The sequence below is a fragment of the Callorhinus ursinus genome, unplaced genomic scaffold, assembly GCF_003265705.2.
Source record: "Callorhinus ursinus isolate GAN/ISIS: 27379988/994484 unplaced genomic scaffold, GSC_fseal_2.0 scaffold10, whole genome shotgun sequence".
In the NCBI taxonomy this organism is placed as follows: domain Eukaryota; kingdom Metazoa; phylum Chordata; class Mammalia; order Carnivora; family Otariidae; genus Callorhinus; species Callorhinus ursinus.
In genome coordinates, this window is record NW_027397072.1 from 35,846,727 (window position 1) to 35,860,136 (window position 13,410).

Sequence of the window (13,410 nt, forward strand, 5' to 3'; positions counted from 1 at the left end):
GAAAAACACTATCAACCAATTTGATCAAATTAATATTTATAGAGCCCTATGCCTAACAACTATAGAATACACATTCTTTTCAGGAGCACATCCTATGGTTCCCAACATATACCAGATGCTGGAATATAAAGCAAAACTCTGACCACAAGGGTATTAGATCAAAATCCCAAAAAACAAGATAGGTAAAAAATCCCAAATGCTTGGAAATTAAACAACACACTTCTAATATACCCATGAGTCAGAAAGGAAAATCATGAGGAGAGTCTTGAAATATTTTGCATTGGATGATAATAAAAATACAGGATACCAAAATTTTCCGGATGCAGGTAAAGCTGCATGTAGAGGGAAATTTATAGCTTTAAGTTACTTTATTAGAAAGGAAGATGGGTATAAAGTCAATGATATAAACTTCTAAGCTTTTCAGAATCCAGAAAAAGAGTAAATTAAGTTCAAAGTTATTAGAAGAAAGGAGATAATAAAAATAGGAGTGAAAATCAGTGAGAAAGAAAACAGACCAACATAGAGGAAAAACCAATAAAGTTATTAAGAAACCCAATAAGCGAGCCATAGGCAAGGAACACATATGTGCAGTACATATATCCGTGGTACATGAGCCTTATATCTTATACAAAAATTAACCCAAAATGGAGCATGGATTTAAACATAAGACATAAAACTATAAAGCTTCTAGGAAAAAAAAGACACAGGAGGAAATTTTTATGGCCTGGGTTTAAGCCAAGAGTTCTTTTTATTTTTTAAGATTTTATTTATTTATTTGAGAGAGAAAGAATGAGAGATAGAGAGCACGAGAGGGAAGAGGGTCAGAGGGAGAAGCAGACTCCCTGCCGAGCAGGGAGCCCGATGTGGGACTCGATCCCGGGACTCCAGGATCATGACCTGAGCCGAAGGCAGTCGCTTAACCAACTGAGCCACCCAGGCACCCTAAGCAAAGAGTTCTTAGACACAACACAAATAGCATGATCCATAAAAGAAAAATTGTTAAGTCGTACTTTTTATTTTATTTTATTTTTTGGGTAAATTGTACTTTTTAATAACAATTAAAACGTTCACTCTGCAAGAGATAAAAGAGATAAAAAGGTAAACTACAGACTGGAAGAAAATATTTGCAGGTCATATATCCGACAAAGGATATCCAGATTACATGAAGAACTCTCAAAACCCAACAGTAAGAAAACAACTCAAACTAATAAGTGGGCAAAAACTTGGTCAGACACTTGACCTAGAGGACATACGGGTGGCAAGTAAGCACATAAAAGGTGTTTAACACCACTTGCAATTGTGGAAATACAACCTAAAACCACAAGGAAATGCTACTACACACCTCTTAGAATCACTTAACTAACAAATATTGACAATACCAAGGGCTAGTAAGGATATGGAGTAACTGGAACCATTACACTTTGCTGGTGGGAATGGAAATGGTACTGCCCATCTGGAAATCAGTTTGGCAGTTTCTTATAAACATACACTTACCATATGACCCAGAATTCCTACTCCTGGGTATTTACCCATATGAAATGAAACCTATTATAGTTATACAATAACGTTTATGCAAATGTTTAGAGCAATTTCATTTATGATCACCCAAAGCTGGAAATAACCCAAATGTCCTCAACCAGTGAATGGATAAACAGCGTGTGGTGTATTCACACGGTGGAATACCACTCAGCAATAAAAATGACCAAACTACTGATACACGCAGCAACGTGGATGGACCTCAAATGCACAAGCTAAGTGAACGAATCCAGACTATGCAGTGTATGACTCCACTTAAATGACATTCTGGAAAAGATAAGATTGCGGAAATCATAGGGAAAGACAATCTATCAGTGGCTGCACGGGGCTGTGGCACATGGGACATGTTGATGACAGAAAAGGCAGCAGGAGAGAATTTTTTGTGTGATGGAATTGTTCTATACCTTGACCGTGGCAGTGCTTACATTACTATGCATTTGTCAAAATTCATAGAACTGGACACCAAAAAAGGGGAACTCTACTGTATGTAGATTAGAAACAAAGGAAATAGAAACTAGAGTAATTGCCTATTGGAGCAGAAGGAAATGGGGGGATAAAAGGGAAAAAATAAAATAAGAGAGGGGTTTAAAAGAGTCAAGACTGATAATGTCTCACGAACTAAAGAAGATGAATAACTTAATCCTCTGTCCCTAAGGGTCAAAAAATAAAACAAAAGTCCCAAACCTGTTGCTATTTCTTCCTCAACCCTACTGTCCCCGCCAGCTATTTCTTTCTTCTCTTCTTCTTTAACTCACTGTCTTTACTTCCTCTCCTATTCTCCCTTGAACTTAACTCCTACGGGGCATTGACCCCACCAGTCCACACAAACTGCTTTTCAAAGAATCACCAGTGATCACCATATTGCTAGTCCAGTGATCAATACAGTAATCCTGACTCCTAAGTCATAGAAGGGCCATACAAGAATGAAAATTACAGTGACACCAAGGATGGACCTTGAGGGCATTATGTGCTAAGTGAAGTAAGTCGGGCATAGAAAGACAAATACTGTATGACCTCACTTACATGTGGACTCTAAAAAAGGCCAAACTTACAGACACAGAGAGGGGACTGGTGGTTGCCAGGGCAGGGGGTGGGGGAGATGAGATGTTGGTCACAGGGTACAAACTTCCAGTTATAAAATGAGTAAGTTATGGGGGTCTATGGAAAGCATGTTGACTTCAGTTAAGAATACTGTGTTGTACACTCGAAAGTTGCAAAGAGAATAGATCTTAAATGTTCTCACTCCCCCCCCACAAAAGGGTAATTATATGTGAGATGATAGATGCATTAATTAACCTTATTATAGTAGTCATTTCATACATTTATATAATTTTTTTTGGTTCTGGGGTTTTTTTTTTAAAGGATTTAATTAATTAATTAATTAATTATTTGAGAGAGCGAGTGAGCGAGCAGGGGCGGGGAGGAACAGAGGGGCGCCTGGGTGGCTCAGTCATTAAGCATCTGCCTTCGGCTCAGGTCATGGTCCCAGGGTCCTGGGATGGGGCCCCGCATCGGGCTCCGTGTTCCGCGCGAAGCCTGTTTCTCCCTCTTCCACTGCCCCTGCTTGTGTTTCCTCTCACTGTGTCTCTCTCTGTCAAATAAGTAAATAAAATCTTAAAAAAAAAAAAAAAAAAGAGGGAGAGAATCCCAAGCAGATTGCAGGATGCGCACAGAGCCCCATGTGGGGCTTAATCCCACAACCCGAGATCACAACCTGAGCTGAAATCAAGAGTTGTACGTGCAACGAACTGAGCCACCCAGGTGCCCCTCTACAATGTTATACGTCAATTATATCTCAGTAAAGCTGGAAGAGCAAACAAAAAGAAAATTACATGCCCATTTCACTTTTGAATGTACATATAACCTTAAACAAAATGTTAGCTAACTGAATCCAACTGTACTAAAAAAATGTACACCATGATCAAGGTTTTATCTGTAATATGGAGGGAAAAATCATATGAAAACCTGAATAAAGAAAAGGCATTTGATAAACATCCACATCTATTTATAATTAAACAAACAAAAACTTTAAGCAAACTAGGATTAAAGGGAACTTTCTTAACTTGATGTAGCTTATATTTGCAAGTTACATATTTATTTACAGAAGATATCAGACTGAATGGCAAAGGCTCAGACACATTCCCTTTAAGATTTGGGACAAGCCAAGGTTGGCCACAATCACCACTAATTGATATCCTGCCAATGCTCTAAGGAAATTTCAAGAAAGAAATAATATAGGAATTGGGAAGTAAAGGATAAAACTAACATTACTTGTAGATGTTTGGTCCCTACAGGGACCAAAAGAATCAATATACAAGACAGTTTAGTAAGGTTGCCAGATATAAGATTAATTTACAAAAATCAATAGCAATTTTCTATACCAGTAATAACCACCTAGAAATAGAATTAAAAATATAACATTCATGATAGCAATAAAAACTCAAAACTATCTAAGTATTAACCAAAATTCAAAGGACTTCTCTATAGAAAGGCAATCTGAATAAATGAGACATTCCATCTTAGGATCACATAATATAAAGATGTCATCTCTCCCCAAAGTAATCTGTAAATTCAATACAATCCCAATTAAAAATCCAGCTGGACTTTTTGAGGACCTTGATAAAATCACTCTGAAATGCATATGGAGGAACAAAAATCCATAAAAATCTAGAAAGGAAGAGTATAGAGGGGATTTTTCCCAAAATACTAATACATTTTCACAGTCACTGTAATAAAAGTTGTGTGGTTGGTACAAGAACACACACACCAAAAAACAGACCAGAAAGCTCAAAAAGAGACCGAGGTATAGCAGGAACATCACAGATTTGTGCAAGGGTCAGATTGTTCAGTAGGTGGTTTTAGGAAAACTGGCTCAGCACGGAAATCTGGATCCCTTTCTTAAACCGTATGTAAAAGTGGGCTCCAGATGAAGCAAAGACCGAAACGTGAAAGGTAAGCTATAGAGTTAAAATGTAAAAGAATCTCTTGCTAACCTAAGGGTGAGGAAAGATTTCTTAGAACTCCAAAAGTTCAAACCATAAAGGAAAAAAAAATGGATGAATTTGATTACATCACAATTAAAGATTTCTGTTCAAAAAAAGGGCACCATGGCCAGTTCGAGACACTCAGCAGAATGGAAGAAGACAGTGTATAAAATGGTCGAAAGAAGAATATCTAGGATAATCATAAAAAAAAACTGGAAAGATGAATAAATATGAGAAAGATGGCTCAACGTCATTAATAAACAGGAAGATGCAAATTACATTGAGAACACAGCAGCTAGACTGGCAGGAAATAATAAAATGAAATGAGGTTGGGGCGCCTGGGCGGCTCAGTCGGTTAAGCTTCTGCCTTCAGCTCAGGTCATGATCTCAGGGTCCTGGGATCGAGCTCCACATTGGGCTCCCTTCTCGGTGGGGAGCCTGCTCCCTCTCCCTCTGCCTGCCTCTCTGCCTACTTGTGCTATCTCTCTGTCGAATAAATAAATAAAATCTTAAAAAAAAAAAGAAATAAGGTTGACCAACGTTAAGTGCTGGCTAGGGAGGGAAGGGAGGTCAACAGTAATTTTTTAAGCATGCCAGTGAGTGTGTATACTGGTACAAGCAAGTACTGTGGGGAAGTATTTGCATTTTCATGCTAATGCTGCACACATTTGCATACCCTAGGGCGTGGTAACCCTACCCTAGGAACTGTGTGCTAGACAAAAAATGCCCAGGAGACATGCAGGAGAGCAGACACCCCAGCTCTCTACAATAACAGTAGCTTGAAGCAACCACATGCCTGCCCACTGACAATAGAGCAGATAAACAGCTTATGGGCCATCCACTGGACGAAATGTCCTACAGCGGTGAATGAACCATAATACATATTTGTTACAAAATTCAAAACCCAGAATAACCAAACAATTTGTAGGGATATGTAAGCAATAAAATTATAAATAAGAACAAAAATCCAGGAATGACAAGTGCAAATCTGTCTGGTGGTAACCTCTGTGGGGTGGGAGAGGAGAAACTCAAGAGACAGGCAGGCTGGGGATGTTCTAGTTCCAGGGATGGGGAGGATAGGTTCATTGGTGTTTATTATTCTTTTTAATGCACGTATCAAATACATATTTGAATTCGCTAGAGGTTAATTAAAATCTTTAAAAGTAATTAGAGGGGTGCCTGGGTGGCTCAGCTGGTTGGGCATCGGGCTCGTGATTTAGGCTCAGGTTGTGATCTCGGGATCCTAAGATAGAGCCCCATGTGGGGCTCTGCGCTTAGCATGGAGTCTGCTGAGGTTCTCTCCCTCTGCCCCTACCCCTGCTCGAGCTCGCTCCCTCTCTCTCTCAAATAAATAAAGTTTTTTAAATAAAAAAATAAACTGTTTTTTAAAAAAGTAATTAGAGTACCCAGAGCAAAAGGAAATGAGAGCGAGAGCACACGTCTGGTCTGGACAAAATAGGACACTTGGAAGAAAGGGAAAGGACAGCAATCCCAAAAGAAATGGCCAAAGGATATACGTGGGCAAGTGAGAGGTGAGCAAACTGAAAAAGCTGATGGGCGCACAAAGAGGTGTTCAAAATCATTAGTATGAAAAATGCACCTGAGAACAAGGAAAAATCTGACACTCGTGAAATCTACAAAGTCTGAAAGCTACTTTAAAAGTCAAGACTCAGTTGCGGAATGTGGGCTACCTTCTCGCATGGCTCCAGACTCACTTGCCTGCTTGCCATCTGCACTTGGATGTCTAGGTGGTTCTCAAATGGAGCATTTCCAAACTGAGCTCCTGATCTTCCTCCCAAAACCTGTTCCACCTACAGCCTTCCCCAGCTCCGGGGACGGCAACTCTGTCCTGTTGGGTGCTTAGGCCAAAACTCTGGGCGTAGACCTTCCTCCCAGTGCTCACTCCACAGGCATGGCCAGCCGGCCCTAACTCTCAACTCCCACCTCGGACCCCCTCTCCCACTTCTGCTGTCCTCACCCTGGTCCAAGGCTCCAGCTTCTCTCCTGGCCTGTTGCTCTGCTTCTGCCCTGGGTCCCATAGGTCTAGTTTTCAAATAGTGCTGGAGGAAGCTGCTGGAAACAGTATCCAGTGTGTTACTCTGTTCAACAACCTCCCCCAAGCTCTGAGTACAAAAATAACCAATAAATAACCAATAAACGCAGGCCACCGCGACCCCCACCCCTCCCTGGCCGGGCTCTGACCTCATCTCCCAGTCTCTCCCTTTGCTCCCTCTGCTTCAGCCATTCCGGCCCCCTTGTGCCCCGCAGGCCCACTGGGCACACTCCCTCTACAGGAAACTGCTCTTCCCTCGGAACTCACACCTCCTTCGTCTGCTCAAATGTCACCTCCTCAGAGGTGCCCCCCACCATTCCTATCTATCCCTCATCTCTGTTCTACTTTTCTCCATTTGGCTATGATTCCCTGCCAGATGCATATTTTTCTCTTTCCTGGTGCTACGGACTGAGTTCGGTCTCCCCAAAATTCATATGTTGAAGCCCTAAGCATGTGACTCTATTAGGAGATACAGCCTTGGAGGTAATTAAGGTAAGGTGAGGTCCTAAGTGTGGGGCACTAATCTAGTAGGGTGGGTGGCCCTGTACGAAGAGGAAGAGGGATCTCACGCCCTCTCCTCCACCCCCACCCCCACTTCCACCCCCTCTACACACACATGCACAAAGAAAAGGTCATGGAACTGTCTGGAACTGTCTCAGGAGCAGGGGACCTGGCTTCTTCATCTTGACTCCCACAGCATCCGACCCAATCCCGGGCACCCCACGTGCTCTCAGGGGACACTAGAGACCTCTCCTGGCTCCCCCCCCACCCCGAGGGAATCCAAGGTTCATCCCTCTAGTTTGTTTCAGGGGAGATGCAGCCAGATCTCTTAGGAGCTCCCGGAGGCGTCACACCACCTTCTGCAATTACAGGGACGACTGGCAATTTAAGGAATCTAAATAGCCATTTGCTCCACCTCCCCTCCACACCCTGAGGAGCAGCGCTCTGCCAGACTGGGAAGTCAGCCTGCTTCTGCGGTCTGGGCTCAGCCCTTCTCCCGGCCCTCCAGATGCCTGTCCTGGACAGTACTCACCACCCCCCAGCCTCCCACTGGTAACCAGGGGCTCAGCAACAAATATTTAACCTCTCTATCAAACAAAAATTTGGTTAAAGGAGTGAAAGCATGAGGCTTTTAAAAATTTGTTCTTAGGGGCACCTGGGTGGCTCAGTCGTTAAGCGTCTGCCTTCGGCTCGGGTCATGGTCCCGGGGTCCTGGGATCGAGCCCTGCATCGGGCTCCCTGCTCAGCGGGAGGCCTGCTTCTCCCTCTCCCACTCCCCACCCCCCGCTGCTTGTGCTCACTCTCTCTAATTAAAAAAAAAACTTAAAAAAATTTGTTCTTCAAAAAAACTTTTGTTGTTGTTGTTCTAAAGCCGAATGTCCCCACGTTATACAGCAACCTGACAAATCACCAATGGGGCTCTCCTCCCAGGGAGTAGACGCTCCAGTCCAGGATCCTGACCCCGTGCCACACAGCACCCTCTGTGCAGGACCCACCTGCAGGGGCTTGGAAAAGGTGGCTCCAGATCTTTAATTCACTGAACAAAGATGCACCAGGTCCTGGGTGAGGGGCATTTTTGGCCTACCTAGTGCCTGAGCCCGTTGGAGCTCCCTGGGCTGCCTCCACCTTTGCAAGGCTCCCCTGGAGGCGGCTGCAAAACCTTCTCTCGCGCCCCCTTGGCTTGCCAGCCAGCACCCATCTCGGTTCCCCTTGCAGCAAAACTCTCCCACGGTGCTGTCCACACGAGCTGGCTCCAATCCTTCCTACCCCGCTGGCAGATCTCAGCCCTGACCACCCCTGCTGGTCAGGGGACTCCTAGACCGGGGGTCCCTCCAAGGAGCCCCAGGGACCACTGTGGGGCAAGACTCCCCTTCGAATGCCAGCAATGCCTCTTCCGTCAGTCAGGGGGTACTAGGCTTCTAAGTAAGACTCCCTTTGAGATTCCGTGGCTAAGGCGCTTTGAAACCATTAGATAGGCAACAGCTGAAGCACTGACTTGGGGAGGGAGGGGGCTTTACCCAAATCTCCCATCGTGCAGCAGCATCAGGCCTCAGGCTCCAGACTACCTCCCTGTCCTGCAGAAGCCACCCACCCAGAGCCCCACCTCTCTCCTTCCCTTTCCCAGAGCCCAGCCCAGGAGCCTCCAGCCAGCCAGTCAGGAGGACCTTACAGAGCACACAAGGAAGGACACCGATCACGGTGAAGGGCCCGTCAAGTGCATCCTCCTCCCCCTACTAACTTCTAGGACACGGTTAGTGATGAGTGACACTGGGGGGGATTGGGGCTAGGGCACCTTTTGGCAAGAAATAACAAGCAGTAATACTTATAAAGTGCTTGCTCTGTGCTGGGCATTGCTTTGTGAGTTTGCACCCAGCCACACACTTAGTCTTCACAAGGGCTCAATGAGGGAGACTGTGGATTTGGACCCAGGCAGCTGCCTCCCCTCTGGGTGGCTGACAGCCACGCTGTAAGAGGCTGGGACGCATCTGTGGCTCCTTGGCCCTGCGGAGTTAGGGACGCATCCAGGACAGGTATGCCAGAGTTTGTACAAGTCCTGGCTCTGCCACTCCCTGGCTGGGTCACCTCAGTTCAGTGACTTATCCTCCTCAAGCCTCAGCTTCCTCATCTCTAGGATGGGCCTGCTGTTGAGGACAAAATTATGATACACACAAAGAGGGGTGGGGCCACCTCAAAGAGGGAAGAGCGGTGGTGGTGGGTCAGGCCGTGCATACCTCCCTCTGGGCACTCCCCGTTCTCCCCTTCACACCTCTGTCTCTTCACCCACATATACCCCCACTGTCACAGTTCAGCCTCCCTGTCCCCACCCCAGCCAGAGGGGTCCTCCCCTCAGAGGACATCTGCCCAGGGGTGTCCTAAAGGGAGAGCCAAGACACTGCATTACTTGTGCTCCCGGTGGCTTCACACTGCCTGGCATACAAAGGGTGCCCCATAAATGTGTGCTGGTGATGGCATATAACTTACACTTACACAACACCTGCTGTTTGCCAGGCAGTGCTGGGCACACTCTGGGGCCCTAAGGGTATAGACACAAGTCCCTGACCCCCTCAGAAAGCCCATATGGGGTGGGGATGGGGACACAGAAAATTTCAGAACAGCATCATCTAACACAACCCAAAGGGGCGGGGAGTCAGAGGGGTGAGGGAAAGTTCCCAGGGGAGATGGTGCCTCCAATCCAAAACCCCATGACAGATGAGGAAACAGAGCTCAGGTAAGAAAAGTGACTCGCTCAAGTTAATGACAGCATGTCAGGGACTAAGTCAGGCCTGAAAGGCAGCTGTCCTAGCCCCTGGCCACCTAGCCCCTAGTGCTGCTTCCAGAACAAGGCTTCTCAACCTCCCTGACATTTGGTCCTGATCCTTCCTTCTTGTGGGGGCTGGATGTTTGCCCTCTACCTGCAAGATGCCAGTAACCCCCTCTCTCCCCAGCTGTGGCCGTCAAAAATGTCCCCAGACATTACCAAATGTCCACGGAAAAGCAAACCTGCCCTCTGTTGAGAGCTACTCATCTAGAATTTAGGAAATCCGACCTGAGCTAAGAGGCAGTGACCAAAGTCAAGCCTTGGGCCCAAATGTGGACAAAAAGGTCTGGTGTCAGGGCTTGCAAACAAGCACCAAGAATTACCGGCCCAGGGTCACTTTACTGCTGTGCCCCACCCTGTGAGTCGCTTAGACTTGAGTTCCGCTTTTCACTTTTCCACAGTGCTTTAGTTCACCACACCCCTGTGAAATGGATAGGGGAAAATATGCTTTTATCCTCATTTTACAGATAAGGAAATTAAGGCTCAAGAATGTTAAATGCACCAAAGTCACCTGGTAAGCTAGTGGCCAAACCCGGCTGGAATTCCCCGACAGAGTCACCCAATGGCAGAGACGGACAGGAGACCCAGGGCAGGCAGAGGGCTTTTTATCATCTGCATCTACTTCTAGAAGGCTGCATCCCTAGAACCCAGATCCATTAGTTCCTGACAATCCCAGGGCCATCATAACTCTGGCAACTCACAGATGGGAACTACGGAGGCTCAGGGAAGACAAGACACACAACTGCATGCACACATGCTTGAGGGGAGCCGGGCACCAGCCCTCCTCCCTCAGTGCCCGCTCCCGTCCAGGCTGGGGCTGCAAGGCCTGGGCTCCTCACAACCCACCTGACCGTCCCGTAGACACTGCCTGGCCGATGGGCCTTCCAGGCTCTTAAAGGACACCACTCCCCATCATCATGCAACATCTGGAACTTAAAACTCCCTCCCTCTGATGCAGGAGGGGAGGCCTGTTTGAGTGAGAGAATGTTTTCAACCATGAATCAGTCCTGTTACTACGAGCAATCACTCCATTGCTAATTACTGGTGATGCCAACGGTTAGCAAAGTTTGCACATTTATTATATGCCAAGAATGGTGCTAGAGCCTTAAAGCCCCAGTGACTAGTTACACGTCTGCCACAGCCCACTGTACAGGGAACGGAACTGAGGCTGAAAGGTTAAGGGAGCTTTACAGCCAGCATGTGTGGGTGACAGCACCCCCAGCTAAGACCCGGCTGACACTGAGGCTCTACATTCCTCCCACTGCATCAACACATCAGAACTCCAAAGGGGGCACAAGTGGGCAACCATACCAGGAAAGAGAAACTCATTAGAGCCTGACGTGGGCTTTTTAGCAGGTTGAAGAAAGTATCTGTAGTCTTGTGCATACTAACCACCTTGTAAAGAAATCCCTTTTCCTTAGAAATTACAAAGACAAATTTCACAGGCCCAGACCTGTGAGGGGGTTGGGCTCAGTTCAGAAGGTTCTGCAGCACCAAGTGGAATGAGACCACTGGTGCTCCTGGCCCCTTGGTGGCCCAGGAGGGTCCAGGAAACGGGGAAGATCAATGTAGGGGTCGTGGCTTGCCTGAGCACCAAACACCCCCCACACCCACCACAGACTCCAGATGGCAAAGGACAGGGTATATGGGACAGACAAGTGCCCTACAGGAGCCATAGGTCCTCAGGGGCACAGCGGTGAGGATGCTTTCCCTTACCTCATCCCAAGCAAATGCATTTCCCACTAAATCCCCAGTCATAGATTCCCAGCTGGGGTCAGCATCCAGACAAGTGCAGGCCCAGCTTGGGCACTTTTCCTCTCCGAGTAAAATTTAAAGCTTAAGGCGGTACCTCTCAGAACCACCTAGATCACGTCTCTTCTCTCTGGGCCCCATGAACTCACCTAGAAAAGGTGTGATGGAGCCTGATGGCTTCTTAGGGGAATATAGCCATGGACTTCAGCTAAAGAGTCAGCTCTAGGTTCTGAAGGCAAAATGGAGGAAGGGCCTTGCTTCCAGGCCCTGTGCCCCTTCCTGTCCTCAGTAGCCCTTGGCAGGGGTTCGGGGGGCACATCCTCAGGCTGGAGGGGCTGCCAGGCAGTTCAGAGGCAAGGACAAGTCCTTCCCTCCTCGCCTGCCTGGACCTCTGGGTTTCAGTCCCAGAAGCTGGAGCCTGGCAAGGTCAGCAGAGTGCTGAGGCAGGCAGGATGCCCATCCTCCCCTGAGAGGACAGCAGGGGAGCACGGGTAACATGAACAGGACACACCGGCCCCTTCCCCACAGTACAGAGGTATGGGGCTGCAAATGCCTCTTTGGAACTGGGGGGAGGGGAAGTTACAGCCCCGGTAGGTCAAGGTCCCCTTCAGAATGGGTGTGCCCTAGAGGGGCTCCTCCTCCTAACCTGCCCCAGAAGTCTTAGGCAGGTATAGAAGGTTGGGAAGCAGCTCCGAGGGCGCCTCTCAGGGGTCCCAGGGAGGCTGTCCACTGTCTGATTTAAGAGTAGGTCAGTCTCCTCAGTTAATATTTAATTGGGACAGCAATGTGGCGCCCGAGGATTTGGTTACTGATCCCGTGGGCCTGAGCCTTGTCTAGGGATGTTGGTCGAGGCGAAAGGGGCTGCCCCATGATGTGGCTGAGGTCTCTTATCACTTGCCACCATCAGGTACCCCAGGCTGAGGATCCTTCCAGTCATCTTCACCCTGAGCCACCTCCCACCAACGGGAGGCCCGAGCCGGCTGTGCTCACCCGGGGCGGCTCGGACCGGCAGGCCTAAGACGGCTCAGTGTGTCACCAGGCATCTCGCTCACGCCCACCCCAAGCGCCGCAGCTCCATCCCCTCTGGGGCGCCCCAGGCCTCTCCGTCCTCTCGGTCCCAGGCCAGCCCTCGGGAGTCCGGAGGGGGCGGCGGCTCAGGCGGCCAGCGCCGCTGAGCGCTGTGCGCCCGAGGGCCGCACTCGCCGGGCCCGCGGACCCGCGCCCGGGAGCGCAACCGCTGCTCCCTCCCCACACACTGCTGGCCCCGGCGGAGCGGCGGATGGCCACGCGTTACCTTCCATGGACATGGGCTCCAGGATGCCGAACTGCTTGAGGACGGCGATGAACAGCAGCACCACCACGGCCATGGCGCACAGCTCCATGCCCTGGATGCCCATGGCGACCCGAGCTGCCCGGGGCCGGGGCGTGCCCCTCGCCCGCGCGTGCCTCGGGAGGCGCCGGGGCCCGTGCAGCCCGCCCGGCCTCTAGGGGAGGCCGCGGCTCACATCCCCCGGCAGGCGGGGCTGCGGGTGTCGACGGGGCCCGGGCCCCGCGGAAGGCGGCGGCGGCAGCAAACTGGGAAGGCCGGCAGGTTAGACGCGGCGCGGCGGCAGAGCCCGAGCGCAACTTTCCGAGTCAGCCGGCAAACTTCGAGGCGCGGCGGCGGTGGCGCGGAGCGCAGCTCGGGCGGCCGGCGCGGGCCAGAGACGCCTCCATGGCGGGTGCGGGCGCCGCGCCTCTTTCGCCCCCTCTCCAGCCCGGCGGGC

The 13,410-nt window shown here is 48.9% G+C and overlaps 1 protein-coding gene across 3 annotated transcripts in view; it reads right to left on the minus strand.

Annotated features, from left to right (window-relative positions):
• The window catches only part of KCNIP3 (potassium voltage-gated channel interacting protein 3), a 79,611-nt gene that overhangs the window by 12,850 nt on the left and 53,351 nt on the right, over positions 1–13,410 (minus strand). Inside the window, exon 1 of one of the 3 annotated variants that reach the window (XM_025867613.2) lies at positions 12,939–13,398. The exons of the other annotated variants lie outside the window; for them this stretch is intronic. Within the exon in view, the coding sequence (XP_025723398.1) occupies positions 12,939–13,041 (103 nt within the window). The 5' untranslated portion in view covers positions 13,042–13,398. Of the gene's footprint in view, positions 1–12,938; positions 13,399–13,410 lie in introns of those variants that run through there. 3 annotated transcript variants of the gene reach the window in all.